Source organism: Choloepus didactylus, chromosome 23 (genome assembly GCF_015220235.1).
Source record: "Choloepus didactylus isolate mChoDid1 chromosome 23, mChoDid1.pri, whole genome shotgun sequence".
In the NCBI taxonomy this organism is placed as follows: Eukaryota; Metazoa; Chordata; class Mammalia; order Pilosa; family Megalonychidae; genus Choloepus; species Choloepus didactylus.
Genome location: NC_051329.1, coordinates 10,658,791 through 10,677,875, shown reverse-complemented (window position 1 = coordinate 10,677,875; position 19,085 = coordinate 10,658,791). Strand labels below are relative to the sequence as shown.

At 47.7% G+C, this 19,085-nt stretch overlaps 2 protein-coding genes across 2 annotated transcripts in view; one reads left to right on the top strand and one right to left on the bottom strand.

Moving 5' to 3' along the window:
• The first annotated feature begins 1,340 nt into the window (after positions 1 to 1,340).
• On the top strand, positions 1,341 to 7,355 carry MYL2 (myosin light chain 2). Its single transcript, XM_037817039.1, has 6 exons — positions 1,341 to 1,535; positions 3,663 to 3,738; positions 4,853 to 4,957; positions 5,531 to 5,609; positions 5,701 to 5,749; positions 7,061 to 7,355. The coding sequence occupies exons 1-6, from the start codon at positions 1,500 to 1,502 to the stop codon at positions 7,157 to 7,159; spliced, it is 444 nt and encodes a 147-aa protein (XP_037672967.1). The 5' UTR covers positions 1,341 to 1,499; the 3' UTR covers positions 7,160 to 7,355.
• Positions 7,356 to 10,027: 2,672 nt separating this feature from the next.
• The window catches only part of CCDC63 (coiled-coil domain containing 63), a 41,141-nt gene continuing 32,083 nt past the window's right edge, over positions 10,028 to 19,085 (bottom strand). The window contains exons 8-10 of the mRNA XM_037816865.1: positions 15,984 to 16,176; positions 12,685 to 12,888; positions 10,028 to 10,167 (exon numbers count right to left, since the gene is read on the bottom strand). Of these exons, the coding sequence (XP_037672793.1) occupies positions 10,028 to 10,167; positions 12,685 to 12,888; positions 15,984 to 16,176 (537 nt within the window). The remainder of the gene's footprint in view (positions 10,168 to 12,684; positions 12,889 to 15,983; positions 16,177 to 19,085) is intronic.

The window sequence follows — 19,085 nt, the reverse complement described above, 5'->3', positions numbered from 1 at the left end:
GTGGTGTCTGCCTCACCTATTACTGCCAAAAGTGGTCATGGGGTTATTTTTAAACCTGGGGAGGAGGTATTTATTGTTCGTGGGCCGAGGAGAGCTGGGCAGTGTGTGGAATTCTCCTGGGGGAGCCAGTGCCGGGGCCGTTCTGCCAACGTCCTCTCCACCATGGTGAGTAGCGAGGAGCAGGGTGCCGGCTGGGCAAGGTGGGGTCACAGCCTCCAGCGAAGGAGCCAAGGGGAGGGGGAGAAAGTTGGCTTTCGGGGATCCCAGACCCTTGTGGGAAAAGGACCAAGTGGTCTGTGCACAAAGAACCCCAATCGATGGCCCGATAGGCCACAAATAACGGTAGCTCCCGGGGACTTGCAAAAACAAAATAAGAGAGTTGCCTTTTTTATGGCTTGTCTACTGACCTCTCCAGCAATCAATAACTCCCAGGGCTTGCAAAATGGGACTGAATGCTTTTAAGGAGCAAATTGTAATTCTTTTCCCTTGTTCAGGCAGCTGGGTTTGAAAAGACCCTTTCTGTGTCCACATTTTGAACTTGCAAATTTAAAACCTTTCCCCCTGTGTTGTTCGGTTGCGTGTCCCCAGCCCACCCCCATCCCTGAATCAGGCATCCCCCCAATCAGGGTCAGCATAGGAGAGGGGTGAGGGCCATGAACTCTGGAGCTAGACTGCCCAAGTTCATTTCCGGCTCTGCCTTTTGTGCTGTGTGACCTGGGGCAAGTGACTTAACCTCTCTGAGCCTCAGTTGCCTCCTCTGTAAAATGGGGATGTATTGCAGCAGCATCTTGAGAGAGTAGTTGTGATGATTAAATGGAATATTCTATGCAAAGTGCTTTGAACAGCAATGAGCATTATATAAATGTTTACTGTTATTATGTAAAGTCAGAAAAAGCACTGGGGTGGACGTTAACTGGCCCTTCTCTGAACCGTTTCCATGGCGCAAGGACAGAACATTCAGGGATTCCACTGCTGTTTGGATCAAGGGGAAGTTGGGGGGGGGGCATTTGGGTTTTAAGCCCTGGAAAAGAGTCATTTCATCTTGGCATTCCTCACAGCGTAATGAGCCTGACTTTTCCTTTGCCCCGATGATTCTCCTCCTGAGCATCGCTGAGCTTCCTGTAAAATGCCTCGGAACAAAAGCGCTGCCCCCTGCCGACCCTAAGTGTGGCCCCACCCCTGGAAACACATCTTCACTTTTGGTTTATGAAGCAGCCGCTGCAAGATTCCACAGCCTCTTAAGACCCACCAGAACTGGGGTGCTTTTGAGCAAGTTCATTTCGTGTCCTTTTATCCCTCCAGCGTCACGTCTCGAGGGACGAGTGTGGGCACCGTCCCCCCATGTCACAGGAGAGCAGCTGGGCCCTGCGACCCCGCCACGGGTCTGACCTAGTTCTCTAATTCCCAGCCTCGACTTTCTTAACCGAGGCTTCCTCTTTCCCCAGGCACCTAAGAAAGCCAAGAAGAGAGTAGAGGGCGGCAACTCCAACGTGTTCTCCATGTTCGAACAGAGCCAGATCCAGGAATTTAAGGAGGTGGGTGCAGCTTTTCAACTCATCCACCTGGAGGGAAATTCTCACCCGTTAGAGCATTTCCCCCTCTTACGTTTCTGACAGGGACCTTCATCCTCTAAAGCAACCCCTCGTTTAGCTCGAGTGTGTGTGTGTGAGCCATTTAAAGAAACTATTTTTAATAACTTATGCTGATTATAAAAGTAAAACACATTCCCTGATGGAAATTTAGAAAAAATTTCAGGAAAGCACAAAGAAGAAAATAAACACCCACCTACAATTTTATCATCTAGAGATATCAGGTAACATTCTGGTATGAAACCTTTGAGTTGTTTTTAAAATGTATACATATAATTAGTAAACAAATTTACAATCTTTTATATACACTGATTAATACCTGCTTTTTTTAACTCAGCCAATTCAGCATCAACCGTTTCCAGCATTTCTTTGAGCCATCTTCTATGGTTGAACGCTAGCTACATGTGCTTGGAATGTTCTACTATTATAAACAACATATCTTTGCTTGTATTGCTGGTTATTTCCTTGGGATAAATTCCTAGAAGTTGAACTTCTGGGTCAAAGGACATGACAAATTGCCCTCCAGAAATGCTATGCCATTTCCTTCTCCCATGGGCCCCAAAAGGAGAGAGTGCCTTTTCCCCCACATCGCCACCAACAGTGGGTATTAATATTTTAAGATATTTTTTGCCAATTTAAGAGGTAAAATAGTATCTCCTGGCTTTTGAAATGTATACCTGTCCTGTCTGAAACCCTGTCACGTTTGATGGGAATGTGCCTTATGAAGCAAACCTGAATAGCTATTAGGCAAAATTAAGCTGCTACCTGCAGCCTGGAAGGCCAGACTCTGAATTACTTTTCCAGTGGTCGGGAAGGTGCCTTCTCACCCCACCCCACCCCCCCCAGAGGAAACATGCTGAAGTTATGCTAAAGAGGCTGCTGTGTCTTAAATGATCTGGAGCTTCCAAACCAGACACGAAGCCTCGTACCTTTTGTCCCCGCTGACACTCAGATCACAGGGTTCCTGTCCCATAGGCCACCAGGGAAAGAGGAATTCCTGGGATGAAATGTCATGTCGGAACTCGAAATAGCCGCCTTCTAGGGAGAAAGCCACACCCACCCCTTCTCCCTGGCGCTGCCCCAACCTCTGGAATGAGATCAGCTGCTGGGGAAGTGGTCAGGGGGTGCAAATACTTCCAAGAACCAGCTGCAGCGAAGAACTCAAAACATGTACAGATGCTATCTGATTTGTGAGATACTCGCGTATTTATAAAGCTATTGGAGTCTCCCTGGGAGATCTGAGGCAAAAAACACTCGCCCTATTTTACAGATCACTCAGACTGGGGAGTGGGGAGCCCACATGGGACCCCTATTTTTAACCCTTTTAAAAAAACAGCTTTATAGAGGTATAATTGACACATATAAAATTCACTTTTAAATTGTACAATTCAGTAGTTTTTAGTACATTCAAAAAATTTTGCAACCATCACCACAATCTAATTCCAGAACATTTTCATCACCGCAAAAGAAACACCGGAGCTATTAGCAGTCACTTTCTATTCCCCCTGCACTCCACTCATCTGCTTTTTGTCTCTATGAATTTGCCTTTCTGGATGTTTTACAGAAGTGGAATCATATGGTTTGTATGAATCATGAATCATATGACGTGGCCTTTTGTGTCTGGTCTCCTTCACTCAGCATCATGTTTTCAAGGTTCATCCATGTTGTAGCGTCAGAACTTCCTTCCTTTTCGTTGTCAAATAATATTCCACCGTATGCTATACACATTTTTGTTCCTCCAGTCACCCATCGATGGACATTCGCTCAGTGTCCACCTTCAGGCCATCAGGAATAGGGCTGCTATGAACTTTCCAGTACAAGTTCTGTGTGCACATAGGTTTTTAATCTCTTAAGTATATACGTAAGCGTGGAATGAATGAGTCACAAGGTAACTGTACTTTAACGTTTCGAGGAACTGCTGGGCTCTTTTAAATCTTGGACTTTCGAATGATTGTCCTCTGATGATTCTCGAAGATCCCAAAATTTCACTCGCTGTCCCCAGCCCCTGGCCCAGCCTCCAGGCACCAGCAGCAGCTCCTCTCGGGCTGACGGCCATCCACCTCCCTTTTGCAGGCCTTCACCATCATGGACCAAAACAGGGACGGCTTCATCGACAAGAACGACCTGAGGGACACATTCGCGGCTCTGGGTGCGTCACCCCGTCCAGCCCCGCACCAGGGGCTCCTTATCCCACCTCTGGGAAGGGCAGGAAGAGGGGCGGTGGGGGAAGGCTCAAGAGCTTGTCATTACAAACACACACACACACACACACACACACACACACACACACGCTAGCTCAATCACAATGGACTCTAAGATCTCAGAGGATGAGAAAGGAGTGTTCAGTCTTGGAGTGTCCTCACATGTCTCCTACTTTTCTTTTAAAATGATTTTGTGTGTGTGTGGTTTTGAAGACAATGCCAGCTTGCAATAGAAAACTTGGAAAATTCAGAAAAGTATCAAACAAATAAACATGACCCATAAGGCCACATTCCACTGTTAACACTTCAGTTTTTTCCTCCAAGTCTCTGGGCATATCGAATTTTGTTGCTATGGTTTGGGTTTTTTAAAAAAATAGTAATTAGAATCATTTTATTTTGGATTCAGCTTTTTAATTTAACATCTTTTCTGGAGTGTGAGCATGACTGCAAGGAGCTTTTTCAAATACACATATCCAACCTACCCCCACCTCCCTAACTCCTATCCCCAGAACTCAGGGCTGCCATGAACAGCTATGCAGGTTGTGCACTGCTCAATTCTACAGGGCACTAATTTTGCATTTGTAGCCACTGTAGATTTTTAGATTTAAAGCATAAAAGTGTCTTAAGAAGGGGCAGTTTTTTCTAATTTGCACTAAGGATCTGTATGGGCTTGTAGCAGGGGCTAAAGCAGGTACATCCAAACCACCAAGGCTGGGAGTTGCAGCCAGTATAATTCGTAAAAGTTCCTGCAGGTGATTCTGGTCTATCCCTCCCATCTTCAACAAAGAATTAATTTATAATATGAGCCTTTCCCATATAATTAAAAAATGTAAATATCTGTATAAAATCTTCCAGGTTCTGAAGATGCCATCTTTTAAATAACTAACCTCTCCCAAGTGGTTTTTTGGCTATTATAAATAACACTGCCAAGTATCTTTGCATATGAATCGTTGCCCTGTCCACACCATCTCTGACTACTCCCCAAACTAAGTGGAATGACAGCCTCCTGATGGCCACTTCTGTCCCAGCTCAGGATCCCTGAGTGTATGTTTCCTGTCCTAGGCCGTGTGAATGTGAAAAATGAAGAAATTGATGAGATGCTCAAGGAGGCCCCGGGTCCAATTAACTTCACCGTGTTCCTGACAATGTTTGGGGAGAAACTTAAAGGTAAGCTGGTGTGTCTGTATCTTTGGGCATAAACTGAAGCACTAGGGTGGTAGAAAATGGGGAGCTTTTAAGGAGGCAGAGATAGCACTGGAGAAAAAAAAATAACAGCAGCTTTCAGAGCTCCAAGGCTTACCCTAAGCCAGGCCTCATTCTAAGCACTTTCCATGCATTACCTCACTTAACAGCACCTAGAAAGTAGATTCCATTATTATCCCCAGTCTACAGACAAGGAAACTGAGTCTCAGAGATGGGAAGTCACTGGTCTGAGGCTACAGAGCTAGCAAGTGCTGGAGCCGGGATTTGAACCCAAGTCTTACTAAACCTACATCCATGCTTGAACTTGGGCTTGCTCTGAAATAACTAGATTCTCAGCCCTCTCCTCCTTTCCCCAGGGATGAGCTCTCCTTTTCAAAACAGTGAGGTTCAGGGCTTGGAGGAAGGCAGGGACTTTACTCCACACTAAGCAGCCTTGCTCTGGCCCCTCTGCCTTTGGGGAGAACAGGGCTCTGCTTCTTGGGGTACCCCTAGTTCACAGCCATGCCTGGCACATTGGAAGCCTGTTTTCTGTTTCAGGGTCAGATTCTGAGGAGACTATTCTCAATGCGTTCAAGGTGTTTGATCCTGAAGGCAAAGGGTTGCTCAAGGCTAATTAGTAAGTAGATTCCTTGGAAGAGAAGGGGGGAGTCCCTGACCCTTCCCCCCTCCCCAGACCTGGGACCGACACTACTTTTCTCTCCCTGCAGCATTCGGGACATGCTGACCACCCAGGCAGAGAGGTTTTCCAAGGAGGAGGTAATGAGGGTCCTTCGAGCACTTCCTGAACCCTAGCTCCTGGGTTTACCTTTCCGGGGACTCCATCTCCCCCTCTTTTCTAAAAACACCCCTGACCCCACACTAGGAAAGAACCATTTTATACATGGAGAAACAGAGGCCCAAGAAAGTAAAGTCACCTTCCTAAAATGACAGTGCTAAAGGCAGATGCCAGAGCCTGGATTCAAACCCAGGTACCACCTTCCTCAAAATATAGGGAAACTTGGAGACCTGGTTAGAGCACCAGTTTCCTTTTCGGGTAAGGGTAACATGCAAGGCCGCCATGTACTGGCACGTAGGTTGCGCACTGCACAATTTTGGCAAGGCCGTTCTTGTAATACACATCATAGATTGTATATTTGTTGCAATAGTTTCCAGCAGGTGAAACTGGCCATGAAGTGTCTTTTTATAATTTTTAGAAATCAGTATATATGACCATTTTCTAGAAAGTGGCAGTGATATGTCTGAAAGAAGGGGTCCTTTTGCTAATTTGCCAAAGGTGCCATATGAGCAAGCAGTGGTCTTGCCGACGTTATTACTGAATCTTAACGACTCTATTTAAAGTAGCCCCTTGGAGCCTCTCAGGCATGTTTCCATCAAGTTCTATATTTTACTAAAATTATTCAATTTTCCTGAAAAAACTCCAGCAGTTAAAAGAGGCTGCCTTCACCTCCCACCAGCTGGGTGACTTTGGACAAGCTCCTTCACCTCACAATGCCTCAGTTTCCCCATCTGCAAAATGGGAATAACAATAGAACCTGCCTCATTATTATAAATGAGTTAACATGATACATAAAGTGCTCATGTGTGATGAGGGCACTATAAATTTTTAAATAACTAGCCAATACTGTTATAATGGGGAAATCGCATTTTTTAAAAAATTGAGATTTCTGGTTTCCCTCAAACTCTGACCTTGCCCACGTAACCATATTCGGCTGGCCTTGGGCAGTTGCCACTCCCCTAAATGGGGAAAGGGGAGTCTCCATTTAACCACCGTCCCCGGGAGGCCTATCTTGGTCAGTTACATAACCCGCCTGGCCCGCTGTACACTTGAGTTTGCGATCCCTGCCTGGGTTCCCTGCAGGAGCTAGAACAGCCTTTCCAAAAGGTCCCAAGTTGGGCCGCAGTGGGAAGGACGTGACCTTGGGCAAGGGGCCCCTCTGCAGCAGCTTGACAATAAGCCCCCACCTGAAGAGGGATCTGGGGGTCCTCTTTCTGTGTCCGCCACATGCCCCCGTGGCCCCTCCACCTTGCACCTACCTATCTGCCTCCTGTCCCACTGCTTGGTTGCAGGTTGAGCAGATGTTTGCTGCGTTTCCCCCGGATGTGACCGGCCACCTGGACTACAAGAACCTGGTGCACATCATCACCCACGGGGAGGAGAAGGACTGAGGGAGACCCTCCCCTCCCAGCCCAGGGCCCGCCTCGGTGAGGCAGGAGGGGGCGGGCCCTGCCTGCTCCTCACTCTGCCCGGTAACACCACCATCTAGCAGCCGTGTGACTACCTCACGTCCTCACCTCCATCTTCTTGACAGCCTGGGTGGTCATACTCCCTGCAGATGGAAACCCATCGGGAGGCTGTGTTCAAATAAACAGGAGGCTGTGCATTGGGTTGTAACATTTCTGTGACAGATAGGAGTGCCCCGAGTAAGGGAGGCCCTTTACTAATCTGCTTGTCATTATTTATTGAATCTTAATGACTCTTTATATAAAATACTCCCTCACACCTCTCAGGTCTGCTTCCCTCAAGGGCCACATTTTACTAGGACATCAACTGGATGTCCACGGCCCTTTCTTCCAAAGCGCTCAGCAGCGGAAGACTGCTTTCCATGACACTTCCCTTTACGATGTGGTGGGAATTGAAGGGAGGTCCTCCACCTGCTTGCTAGGAGTATGGCTCATTTGTCAAAGATCACATCTGCTCATTGTATGAGATTAATTTCTAATTTCAGATCATGTAGAAGTTGTCTATACTTCTCTCCTGGCAAACTGGGGGAGAGGCCCCGATTTCTGACCCAGATTGGTTGGAAATCACAGGACTCTTGATTTTGTGTGATCAAAGTCATTGCTGAAGCACTGGAGTCTATTTTGGTGGCAACAATCCCAACTAAGACGTCCAAGGACTTCAGTCACGGCTGGATCCAGGAGCACAAACAGTGCCTCAGATCCTGCAGCAGCCTCTCCACCTCTCTCCCCCCTCTCACTCTGCTCTGCTCTCGTGGCACAGTGGCCACCAGCAGCTCTGGGGTCCTCTGTATCCCCTCCGCCACCCTGGTGGAAAGAGTGCAAACGGCTTCCTATCTGCTGCACCCAAGTCCCAGAACAGGGCCGGGAGCTTTTTCGGGGCACATGACCCAACCCCAACCAATCACTGTGGACTAGCAGGTGCCGGGCTCTGATTGGCAGGTCTGGGTCACATGATGAGCCCTCCTGCTGGGGTGGAAAACCACACCCTCCCCAACCGCGCGGCCTGACAGTGGGGGGGGTGGGTGGTTCCCCAAAGGAAACCCGGATGCTGTTCCCCGAGTAGTGGATGTCGGGCGCACTAAGGTTTCAAGAGAATCCTAAGAACTCAAGACGTAGCCAGAATGAGTTGCCTGATTGGAACACAGAGCCTGAGCTGGATTTGGGAGACACGGCTGGGGTTACAGAAGGGGGGTTACTTCCAGGAGGAAGCAAGCGCTGGAACAGGAGCGAGTCTTCAGGCCGAAGGATAACAATGAACCCACCCGGGGAAGCGTCAGTACAGCTAATGAAGGCAGCCCCCGACTGCCGGGACGTGGGGTCCCACCAAAGCCAGCAGCAAGCCAGGTGGCCAGGGACACGGGGTGTCGGGGTTCTTGACCCCTAATGGCCCACGGTCATCCATACCCTGCCACGACCCACACAGGTCCCCCTTTCCCAGGCCCCCACTCATTCCAGACACAGCCCTGCCGAGAACCTGCCACCCGGGGCTGCTGCAGAGCCGAGGCTGGTGCCAGGGAGGCCCTGGCAAGGCCTGAGCGGGTGGGCTCCAGTCACCAATTAAAGCAGAAGGTGGTTCAGGGCAACACACCTTTGATACAGCACTACAGGGACAGGCTCATCTGGAAGGGCCAGACACATAGATGCACATGGGGACACACAGACACACACACACAGGAAGACAGACACCCAGACACATAACAGATCCACACACAAAGACATGTAGACAGGCACACACAGAGAGATAGACAGACAGACACACACGGGTACAGAGAGATGGACACATATACAGACACCCAGAAACATACAGATACATACAGACACCCAGGCACACATACAGATACACACAGAGAAACAGATATGCACACCCACACGCATGTGCACACACCCGGAGCCCCTTCTCTAAGGATCCTCTCTAGCCCTGGGTCTGGTTCAGCACATGTGGCTCCAGAGGGCAGGTCTGAGCCCCAGTTGGGACATAGGGTGGGGGGGTCAGCTGTGGGGGGCTCCTACCCCCTCCAGGCCAACCTCTGCCCTCAGTTTCCCACCCCAAAAGAGACCCTTGTTTTTTTCAGAAGAAAACCCCACCCAACTATAGACAGGTGTGGCTCCAAATGCAATTCCACGCATCTGGAGAGACAGACAGACAGCAGACACTGAGAGACAAAAGGAGACAAAGAGTCCAAAAGAGAAGAGGGGAAGAGAGAGAGAAGGAAGGGGTCATAGAGACAGGCTCAGAGACAAAAAAAAGACAGAGAGACAGGAGGCAGGCAGGGACAGAAGAAGAGACAGCAGGTCAGAGAGGGAGAGGATGAATTTAAACAGCAAGGTGGCCGTGCACTCTCCCACTCTCAGGGTGCAGCCTACAGGGAGAGGGGATGAACACCCGTTCCTGCTGCTCCCCCTCCATGGCCCCCGGTTTCTACCTGTGAGCTTCTGCCACACTTGGTTTGATTCTGGGATCCGATGACCAACATTTGACTCCATCATGGCCCCAACACTTTGCCCATCACTGCTTCATCTGGTGGAGACATGGCTCTTGGCACCTTTGCAAGGGGTGACCTGTACTGGTCTGTGTTTTGAGGCCCACTTTGGAGGTTTTGGGGGCCCTGTTGACCTCACACAGTTCTTGCCTCTTGTGCTAATTTTTTAACTCGATCCTCCTCCATGATGGGACCTTGATCTTTCACCTGGTTTTTAACCCCCAACTCGCTTACTAAAGAGTGTGAAAAGTCCCTGAGGTTACTGAACAAGACATTTATTCTCTGGTTATGGTACAAATGTGACCCGTCCCCCTCAGACTAACTTCTTGGACCTCAGATCGTCTCCCTTTTCGGGTAAACTTTCCACGTGAGAATCCTTGGTCCGGGACTCTCTGGCCCTGTAGTTCTCGAGCACCAGCTGCCGGAGGCTGCCGTGGTCCAGGGGCTGGTCAACTGCACCAAAGACAGTAAGATTTGTGAGGAGTCGGGATATCAAACCTGCACGGAGGGCTGCCTTCCCGGGACGGCATCTCGCGGCTCCAGGAGGGCATGTCCACGGCTGCTTTGGGGTCTCTCCATAGTGCTGGGGGCGGGGCGAGAAAATTCCCAGGGTTGGGGGAGATGGACAGAGATGTACTGCCCAGGGATGCTGTGGGGGGTTGAACTGAGTCCCCCCAAAAGATACCAGGGGTTCACGTCCTCACCCCCAGTACCTGTGAATGCAACCTTATTTGGAAATAGGGTCTCTGTGGCTGTTATCAAGTTAAGATGAGGTCAGACTGGATTACAGTGAGCTCTAAATACTCATGAGAAGAGAAGGGGAGAAGGCCGTGTGAAGAGGAGGCAGAGATTGGGGTGATGCTGCCACCAGGAACCCCTGGGGCCACAAGGAGCTGAAGGAGGCCAGGCAGGATCCTCCCCTAGAGATTTCAGAGGGAGTGTGGCCATCCCAACACCTTGATTTCAGACTTAAAGCACCCAGAACTGTGAGAGAATAAATTCTGGTTGTTTTAAGCCACCCAACTTGTGGAAATTTCTCATATCAGCCCTGTGAAACTAATACATATCCCTAAACAATGTTTTTTTTTTTTTTTTAATTTCTCCCAGACAAGTTTAGTTTAAACCAAGGAGACAGGACTGCCACATGCAGTTGCTCAGGATGTGCACTGCACAAAGACACCTGGCAGAGAAAGTTAATGGATGGGCTGAAACCCAGCCCCTGCTTGGTTGCCAAGCCATGTCTACACAGAGGGAGAACCTTTTCCTAACTAATCTGCCCAGAAAATACCTCTTCGAATTTACTCAAACAGGCATAGAAGCTAGTGGGCTGGAACCCAATGTTTATTAACATTCACTTGACCAGAAGGGAAGACATGTTCTGCAGGTTCTGGATCTTGTGAGAATGGTACTACCATCAGCTGTGCCCACCCTCCCCTTTAGGAACTTGAAGGGCCAAGGGAAGCTGTGCGAAGGTAGTCTCAGTCACCTCGGCTAAATCAAGCAGGAACTGTGTGTGTGCATGTGTGTGTGTGTGTGTGTGTGTGTGTGTGTGTCTGTGTCTGTGTGTGTGTGTGTGTTGGGGGTTCCCTCCCTCAACCCTTGGCACACTTGCAATGCTGCTCACCAAAAACAGAGAGTCAGCTCTGATTACTTCTTCTCTCCCTCTCTCTCCATATATGCATATATACACACACATACACAGGTAATGTGTATATGTGCACGTGCACTTGTTTATATAGAGAGATCCCAAAATATCAGGAGCATCGATATATACATTGGGAAGCCCTGTGGAGGGCTCTCCTGTGCCCTGTAGGATATTTAGCAGCATCCCAGCCATGCAGTAAATGCCACATCCCGTGCCAAGTTGTGACAATCAAAAACGTCTCTAGACATTGTCAAATGTTCCCTGAGGGGTAAATCACAGTGGCTAAGAATGACTGAATATGAATATATATGTCATCTATATGCATAGCATGATTTTTTTAAAAAATGAGATTATAAACACATGCTCTTCTGCAACTTACTGTTTGTTTTGTTTTGTTTGTCTTAACAATATTAAGGACATTTTTCCATAGCAGTTCATGTTAATTCATTACATTCTTTTTTGATAGCTGCATAGTATTCCACTGCATGGCTGGGTGAACTATAATTTATTTAACCAACCTCTAATGGGTGGGCATTTAAGTTGTTTCCAGTTTGAGGCTATGAGAAACTGAGCTGTGGTGAGCATCCTACCTTCATCTTTGATCCTTGGATAAGTTTTCTTGAAGGAGAAGTTCCCATAAGCAGAGTGTAGGGTTAATGACTATATCCATTTCTCAAACTCACCATCTGTTTTGCCAAACTGCCCTCCAAAAGGTCGGGCCAATTTTATTCCCACCTTCCCCAGTGAGGGGGGTGTCCGAAAGGAAGGGCAGAGGGTCAGCGTTAGGCACTTCGCTTCCGCCATGAGCCAAGCTGCGACCTCTTCAACTATGGGGAAGAGGGGCATGGATGAGAGGAGCCAAGGATGGGGGTCATGGATGCAGGAGTCAGAGAAAGTGGGGTCAGGAATGGGACAAGCTCAAGAGCAGAGGGTGAGGGTGAGAGATGGGAGCAAGGAATCTTCTATGCTATAACTTGCCCATTTGTAAAATTCGAATATTTTAAGGTTTATTTTAAATGGTCACAAAGTAGTTGTGATTTTAAAAAATATCCAGGATAATAAAAAATCAGGATCTGTGGCTGGGTCACTGCCTGAGTCCTAGGGAGAGATGTCTCCACCCAAACTACATGATGTAGCCACAACCAAGATGGTACCCAAAGGAACCGATGGGCCAATGAGGGCTCCTTAAAGATGGAGAAACTGAGGTTCAACACTGCAGACCCTGTTGGGCCCCTGGACACAGCATCCCCCGCCTGGAAGGCCGGTTGCTTTTTAGGGACCCAGACCCAATGACCTGTGCGGACGGGGAGAGAATGAGAACTCACTTTCATCCAACCTGTCACTCAAGATGTCAGAGCTCAGCACCGGGGGGATGACCTTGGTGGTCTCTGTAGGCTTGAGGAGGACAGAGCCGCCCCAGAAAGGGTTGATGAAGGGGGGTGGGATATCCGTCTCTGCCCCTTCTATATCCAGGACCCGCTTGTAGGACTCTAACAGCAGAAGGTCGTTGGTCTTCTTTTCAATAATGGCTGGGGAAAGACCATCCAGATGGCTGTGATGACTGCCAAGAGACTTGAGTCTAGGGGTTGGGGGGCTTTGGGAGGAGGGACCCCTGCAGGATAGGAGGGGAAGTGGCAGGGGGGGCGGTTAGTCATGTACTCCCATAGGGACAGGAGCTTTCCCTTGGGTTACACCATCCATTCTCAACAGGGGCAGTATCACCCCCAAAGGCAGTGAAAATTGGTTCTTCTCTTAGAGGGAAAGGAAAAAAAAAAAAGTCTTTCTCTTTTTTTTAAATGTATAAAGCACAGATATGCATATAGTACATAAACAGATATATAGTATATCTCTAGCATTAAAATTTCATGGGGTGGCTTTTTAGGTTTTAATGCATTGGAATAGCTAGAAGTAAATACCTGAAACTACCAAACTCCAACCCAGTAGCCTTGACTCTTGAAGACAATTATATAAATAATGTAGATTACAAGGGGTGACAGTGTGATTGGGAAAACCTTGTGGATCACACTTTATCCAGTGTATAGATGGATGAGTAGAACAATGGGAACAAAAATTAAATGAAAAAATAGGGCGGGAGGGGGGGATAATTTGGGTGTTTTTTTTTTACTTTTTTTCTTCTTATTTTCACTTTTCCTGGTACAAGGAAAATGTTCAAAAAATAGATTGGGGTGATGAATGCACAACTATATGATGGTACTGTGAACAACTGATTGTATTCTTTGGATGATTATATGGTATGTGAATATATCTAAATAAAACTGAATTTTAAAAAATTTCATGGGGTGAGACAATTAGGAAAAGAATGTATAAAATGGCTCCTGGAGGGGGCTGGTGGTGACGATAATGGAAAAAGGGTTGAGAAACACTGGGCCACATTAAAATTTGGGAGAGTAGGCAGCCTGGCTTTTCCCCCTTGTACTGTCTCAGGACTCCAGGCCTTCGCATGTGCTGTTCCTTCTGCCTGGAATGCCCTTCCCTTACTCCCCTGCCTGAATAACTCACTCCCATTGAGGCTGTAAGGCTCGGGTAGCCCTCACCACCCAAGGAAATACTTCCCCAACCTAATTATTCAAGGGAGCTGCCCTCCATAGCCCCGTGCATTCACCATTCATTCCACAAATGATTACTGCATTCCTGCTGTGTGCCATGCACTGAGCTAGATGCTAAGGATGCAATGGAGCAAAAAACAAAGCAGCAACAAAGACGCAGTCCTTGCCCCAAGGAAGCTCATAAGTGTCACAGAGTGTGTATGGGGGGATGGGAAGAAAGGTACTAAACACATGAACAGATAAACACAGGATTCCCTCACTATCCAGATGCCCATTATCTGAACTCAATAACCACTGGATTTAGAGATATTTTTCCAATAAACCTCTCACTTTCCAAACTCTTGCCATTCACTCTCTGAAATTCGGGGACCAAAAATGTTTGCATCAGAAACTTGCTATCAGATCCCAGTTTCAAAGATTCAAATAGGGCAGCCTATAGTGAATAATTAGGTGGATGTTAAAGACTAGGGCTGCCATACAAGGAGCAATGGTGGAGTGGGGCAACGTCTTCAGGTAGGGATGAGGAGGAGCTGGGCATGGGACAAGCCTTCCAGGAACAGCCCATGTAAAGGCCCTGAGGTGGAAATGGGTTTGAGGGGTTGGAAGAAAAGATAGGAGAACAATGCAGCTGAAGGTGGTGAGCAAGGAGGAGAACAGGACAAGAGGAAATGAAAAATGGAAGCAGGGGCCAGGCAATAAAGAACTTGATAGGCTGTGTGCAGAGAAAAGCTAACAAAGCAGGCCTGACTGCTATCCTTTGAAAGTTCTGTTTACAAGGTTGGCCCTTGGCTGGCATCTTATAATTTAGATTTGCGGAGGGTTCCCATCATCAGCTGATAAGACTGACTCACTGTGCCTCAACTGTTTGTATAAATAACGTAATTCATGCTTAACAGCTGCTTTCCTGCTGGAAGCCTGGAATTTGAATAAGTGCCTGGCGGGGGATGCCTCGGGTTCAGCCCCCAGTAAAAGCCCTGGGCACTGAGTCTCTAATGAGTTTCACTGGTTGGCAATATTTCCCACTCGTTGTTGGGGGAATTAAACACGTCCTGTCTGATTCCACCAGGAGAGGACTCTTGGAGACTTGTGCCTGGTTTTCCCTGGATCTTGCCCCATGTGCCTTTTCCCTTTGTTAATTGTGGTTTGTATCCTTTTGCTGTGATAAGTCACAGTCATGAGTACAACTATAAACTGAGTCCTGTGAGTCCTTCTAGCAAACTGCTGAACCTGGGGGTGGCCTTGGAGACCCCCCCCCCCCCAACAGGCTGTGTTAAGAATCTTAGGTTTTATTCTGAGAGCAGTGGGAAGCCATTCATTCTCAACTGTCATGAACCGGGAAGACGCAACCCTCCTTCTCTACTTTGAACTCAGGGCATGGGTCTAGAAATGTGTGTTATAGTTATTGAGCATTTATTATGTCAGACACTGCTCTAAGCACTTTATCTCTTCCCTTCTAATTTGTATGTCTTTTATTTCTTTTTCTTGCCTTATTGCATTGGTTAGGGCTTCTACCATAATATTTAATAAATGTGCTGAAAGCAGACATCCTTGCCTTGTTCCTGATCCTAAGAGAAAAACATTCAGTTTTGACCATTAAGTATGACGTTAGCTGTAGGTTTTTTTTTAAGTAGGCCTTTTATCAGGTTAAGGAAGTTTCCTTCTAGTTCCAATTTGTTGAGGGTTATCATGAATGGATGTTGAAATTTGTCAAATAATTTTTCTACTTAAGATCATATAGTTTCTCTATTAATTTATTTAATACTTTAATTTATTTAATACTCCCAACAACCTTATGGGGTACATACTGGTTTTACTACCATTTTTTTAGATGGAAAACAAAAACAAAAACAAAAATAGGAGCACATAGAGGTTAAGAAACTTGCCCCAAATCACAAAGCAGTAAGTAGCAGAACTGGTATCCAAACCCAGGCATGCTGGCTTTAGTGTTCACATGCTTCACCACCAGGCTCACTACCTCCAAGAGAAAGAATCCTTGTACCTGGCCACAGAAAGTTCCGGAAGTTCCTAAGAACCGGATGGGCCCCAGCTTGACTCACCAAAATACTGCGGTAAGTTGGTATCAGTGACTTTCCCCGTCTCCCCTAACTGCACCAGGATCTTGGTGGCGTCACAGTTCATCTTCTTAAATAGCTTTTCCACCGAGGTCTTGAGATGATCCAAGGTCTTGCTGTTCTCCTTGTAGCTATTCTCATAGATATCTGCCTCCTCCGTGGTTTTCTTCAGTTTCTCCTGCAGCAGACCCCCATTCCCGCCCTGGGTCAGTTAGGCTGTCTCCTTGGTCTCAGCCCACCCAAAAGGACTTCCAGTGAGAAGGGGACGGGGGTCTCCTCTGGGGCCAGGGTCTCCAAAGTACAGGTTTTCACATCTCTGAGGAGTTGTGAGATCACATTAATGGGCCTCAATTGCATTTTTTTTTAAATGAAATAAAATAGAACAGAAGAGAATAGAAGAAAAATGCTTGCATGCCTTGCAAGGTAGTAAGTGCAAATATTGCTTAATATAAGTTTTGTTTCACTTACATATGTGTGTCTACATGTAAAGTGGATCACAATCTTAAAAACACTAGGGACTTCCAATGTTTGTGGCCCACAGGAAGAAAAACATTTACATTATAGTCTAATACATATATACATACATATTGTGTGTGTATATATTTTATCTAATTAACTGAAATTAAAGTTTCACAAAACAATATTCTCACAGTAGGTTCTAACAGTGTACATTCTTTTCTGTTTCATTATTTTTAAATGCTTGGAATCCAATAAACTGATTTCACCACTCAGATTAAAATACAATGCTTTTGAACTTATTTGCAGATCTCCAAGTCTCACCATGTTAGCGGTGGGGCTGAGCCTGGGATTTGGGGCCCCTTATTTCCACGCCAGCACTTGTCACATACCAACTGGCCTTTCGTGCACAAGGTGGCTTCAACTACACCTGGCCCCTTTGCACTGAATGGGGTTCAGACCCCTACAAAAACCAACCAACCACAGTGCTTAAGTTGACGGGTTCTCAAAGCATGTCCCAGGCCGAGCAGCGTGGGAGTCATCTGGGAACTTGCTAGAAATGCGAATCCCTGGACTCCACCCCAGACCCACCAAACCAGAGACTCCAGGGGTGGACCCAGTGACCTGTGCAGCACAGAACCCTTCAGGGGTTCTGGTGCTCACGAGAGTTTGAGAACCTGTGTGAGTCCAGCCCACTGTTCTCGACCTTGACTTCAACTGGCATCACCTGGGAGCTGCAAAGCCTCTGCTGCCTGGGCCATACCCACAGAGATTCAGATTTCCTTGGTCTCGGGTGCTGCTTGGACAGCAGACATTTTTAAAGCAGCCAGGGCTGGGAACCACTGCTTGAGAGGGTGAGGTTTTCAACTGATTTCTGCCAGGAGGAACACAGCCTGCCCCACCCTCTGAGTTCGCAGCCTGCAAAGGAGACCCGGGCCCTCGAGGAACTGGCCCCAAATTCCTCACTTGGCAGCCAGAGCTGCCCTCCTCTCTACAGGTGCATTCAGGGGTCACACAGTCAAAAATAAACAGGCACACGCTCAGCCCGATGCCACCGTAATAACAAGGTTCATACATGTCCGGAGCCCACGCGATTCCCAGGCACCTTTCACCTAGCTTCCCAACTCATCCCCACACCTGCCCCAGGTTTCAGGTGAGGATTAGTGAGTTCATAATAGAAAGGTGCCTCTTGTTAAGCTTCCTGTATCATCCACGCATCTCCTTGGCAGTAACTGAGTAACAAGGCGATGGTGATTCCAGCTATTTTACTGCCTCACATGATAAACAACAACAATACCAGCTACCGTTTTCAGCTCTCTGCCCTACAGTGTGCCAAGCATTATTTTATTCAACTTTCACACCCCTAAGAAGTGGGTACTATTATTATCCCTGTTTTACAGATGGGGAAACAGAGTCCAGAGGAGGTAAGTCACTTTCTCACACAGCCAGGAAGTGGCTTTGCTGAGAGTCATCCCCAGATGTTTGGCCCCAAGGCCTGGTTGCTAAACTCCTCCCAAACTTCCCATTTGGGGACTCCCTCTCCCAGAGGGGCAGGTGCTGATGAAATGCGAGGCCTGGGAAGGTTCTAGAAACAGGGCAGCTGGAAGGGATATTTTGCAGGGGGGAGCAAAACATGCTGTGGGCTCCTTGCTACTTATCCTGCCTAAAGGATTTGCACTTGAAAAGAGGCTCCAAAAGTCATGCTAAAACCCAAAGAACAAATAGCCGATGGGGCCTCAGGCAGAGGTGGGGAGAAGTCGGAAGCCTTCCAAACCCTGAGATTCAGAGCTGCGCAGGGCCCAACCCAAGGAAGAGTCTGGACTCTGGGTGGTCCCGAGTGGAGGACTTGGGTCCCCAGACACGTGCCCAGCTTGGGGAGGGTCTCCTTGGACTTGGGCCCGGCCTGGAAGCCTGGAATCCCCACATCCTGGATCCCCGGGAGGGGTCTCCCTGAGCCTGGACTGCTCAGCAGGCAGCATGTGCTTTGTTGCCCCCCAGTGACCCACCAGAGAACGGCACCACCATCCCTGTACATGGAACCAACCTCCAGGTGCGGGTCATGGAGGACAGAAACAAGCCAAAGAGTGGAGAATGGACAGCCCCACAGTTCCTGAGCCAGGAACTAGTGGATTAGAACAGGACTTTGAAGTCAAACTCCCTGGGTTCACATCTTTGGTAGACATTGGTACACAATATCCATTCCCCACTTCCACCTTAATAACAAAACCCTGATTGTATTTGTGCCCAGCTGAAGGTTATATTTCCAAACTTTCCTGGCAATAGGGTTGATCAATGATATGTAAATGAAGAAATCATTGGCAGGGACTTCTGGTAAAGTACTTTTAAGGTGGCTGAATCAGCTAGTAAGTCCCCTCAACACCTTTTTTTATTTTTTTTCCAATCCCACTTTCTTCCTGTGTGGACTATAGACCCGCACAGTCTATGTGTGGTGGCTGGACCCACAGCAGCCACATTGCAACCATGAGGCAGCCATCGTGCAACCTTGAGGCAGCCTTAGGGGTAGAAATCACACACTAAGAATAGGAGAATGAAAGGTAGAAGGAGCCATTGAGAAGCTGCTAACTTGGAATGCTCATCTTCAGACGTTTCTTAATGAAGTAACTAAATAAA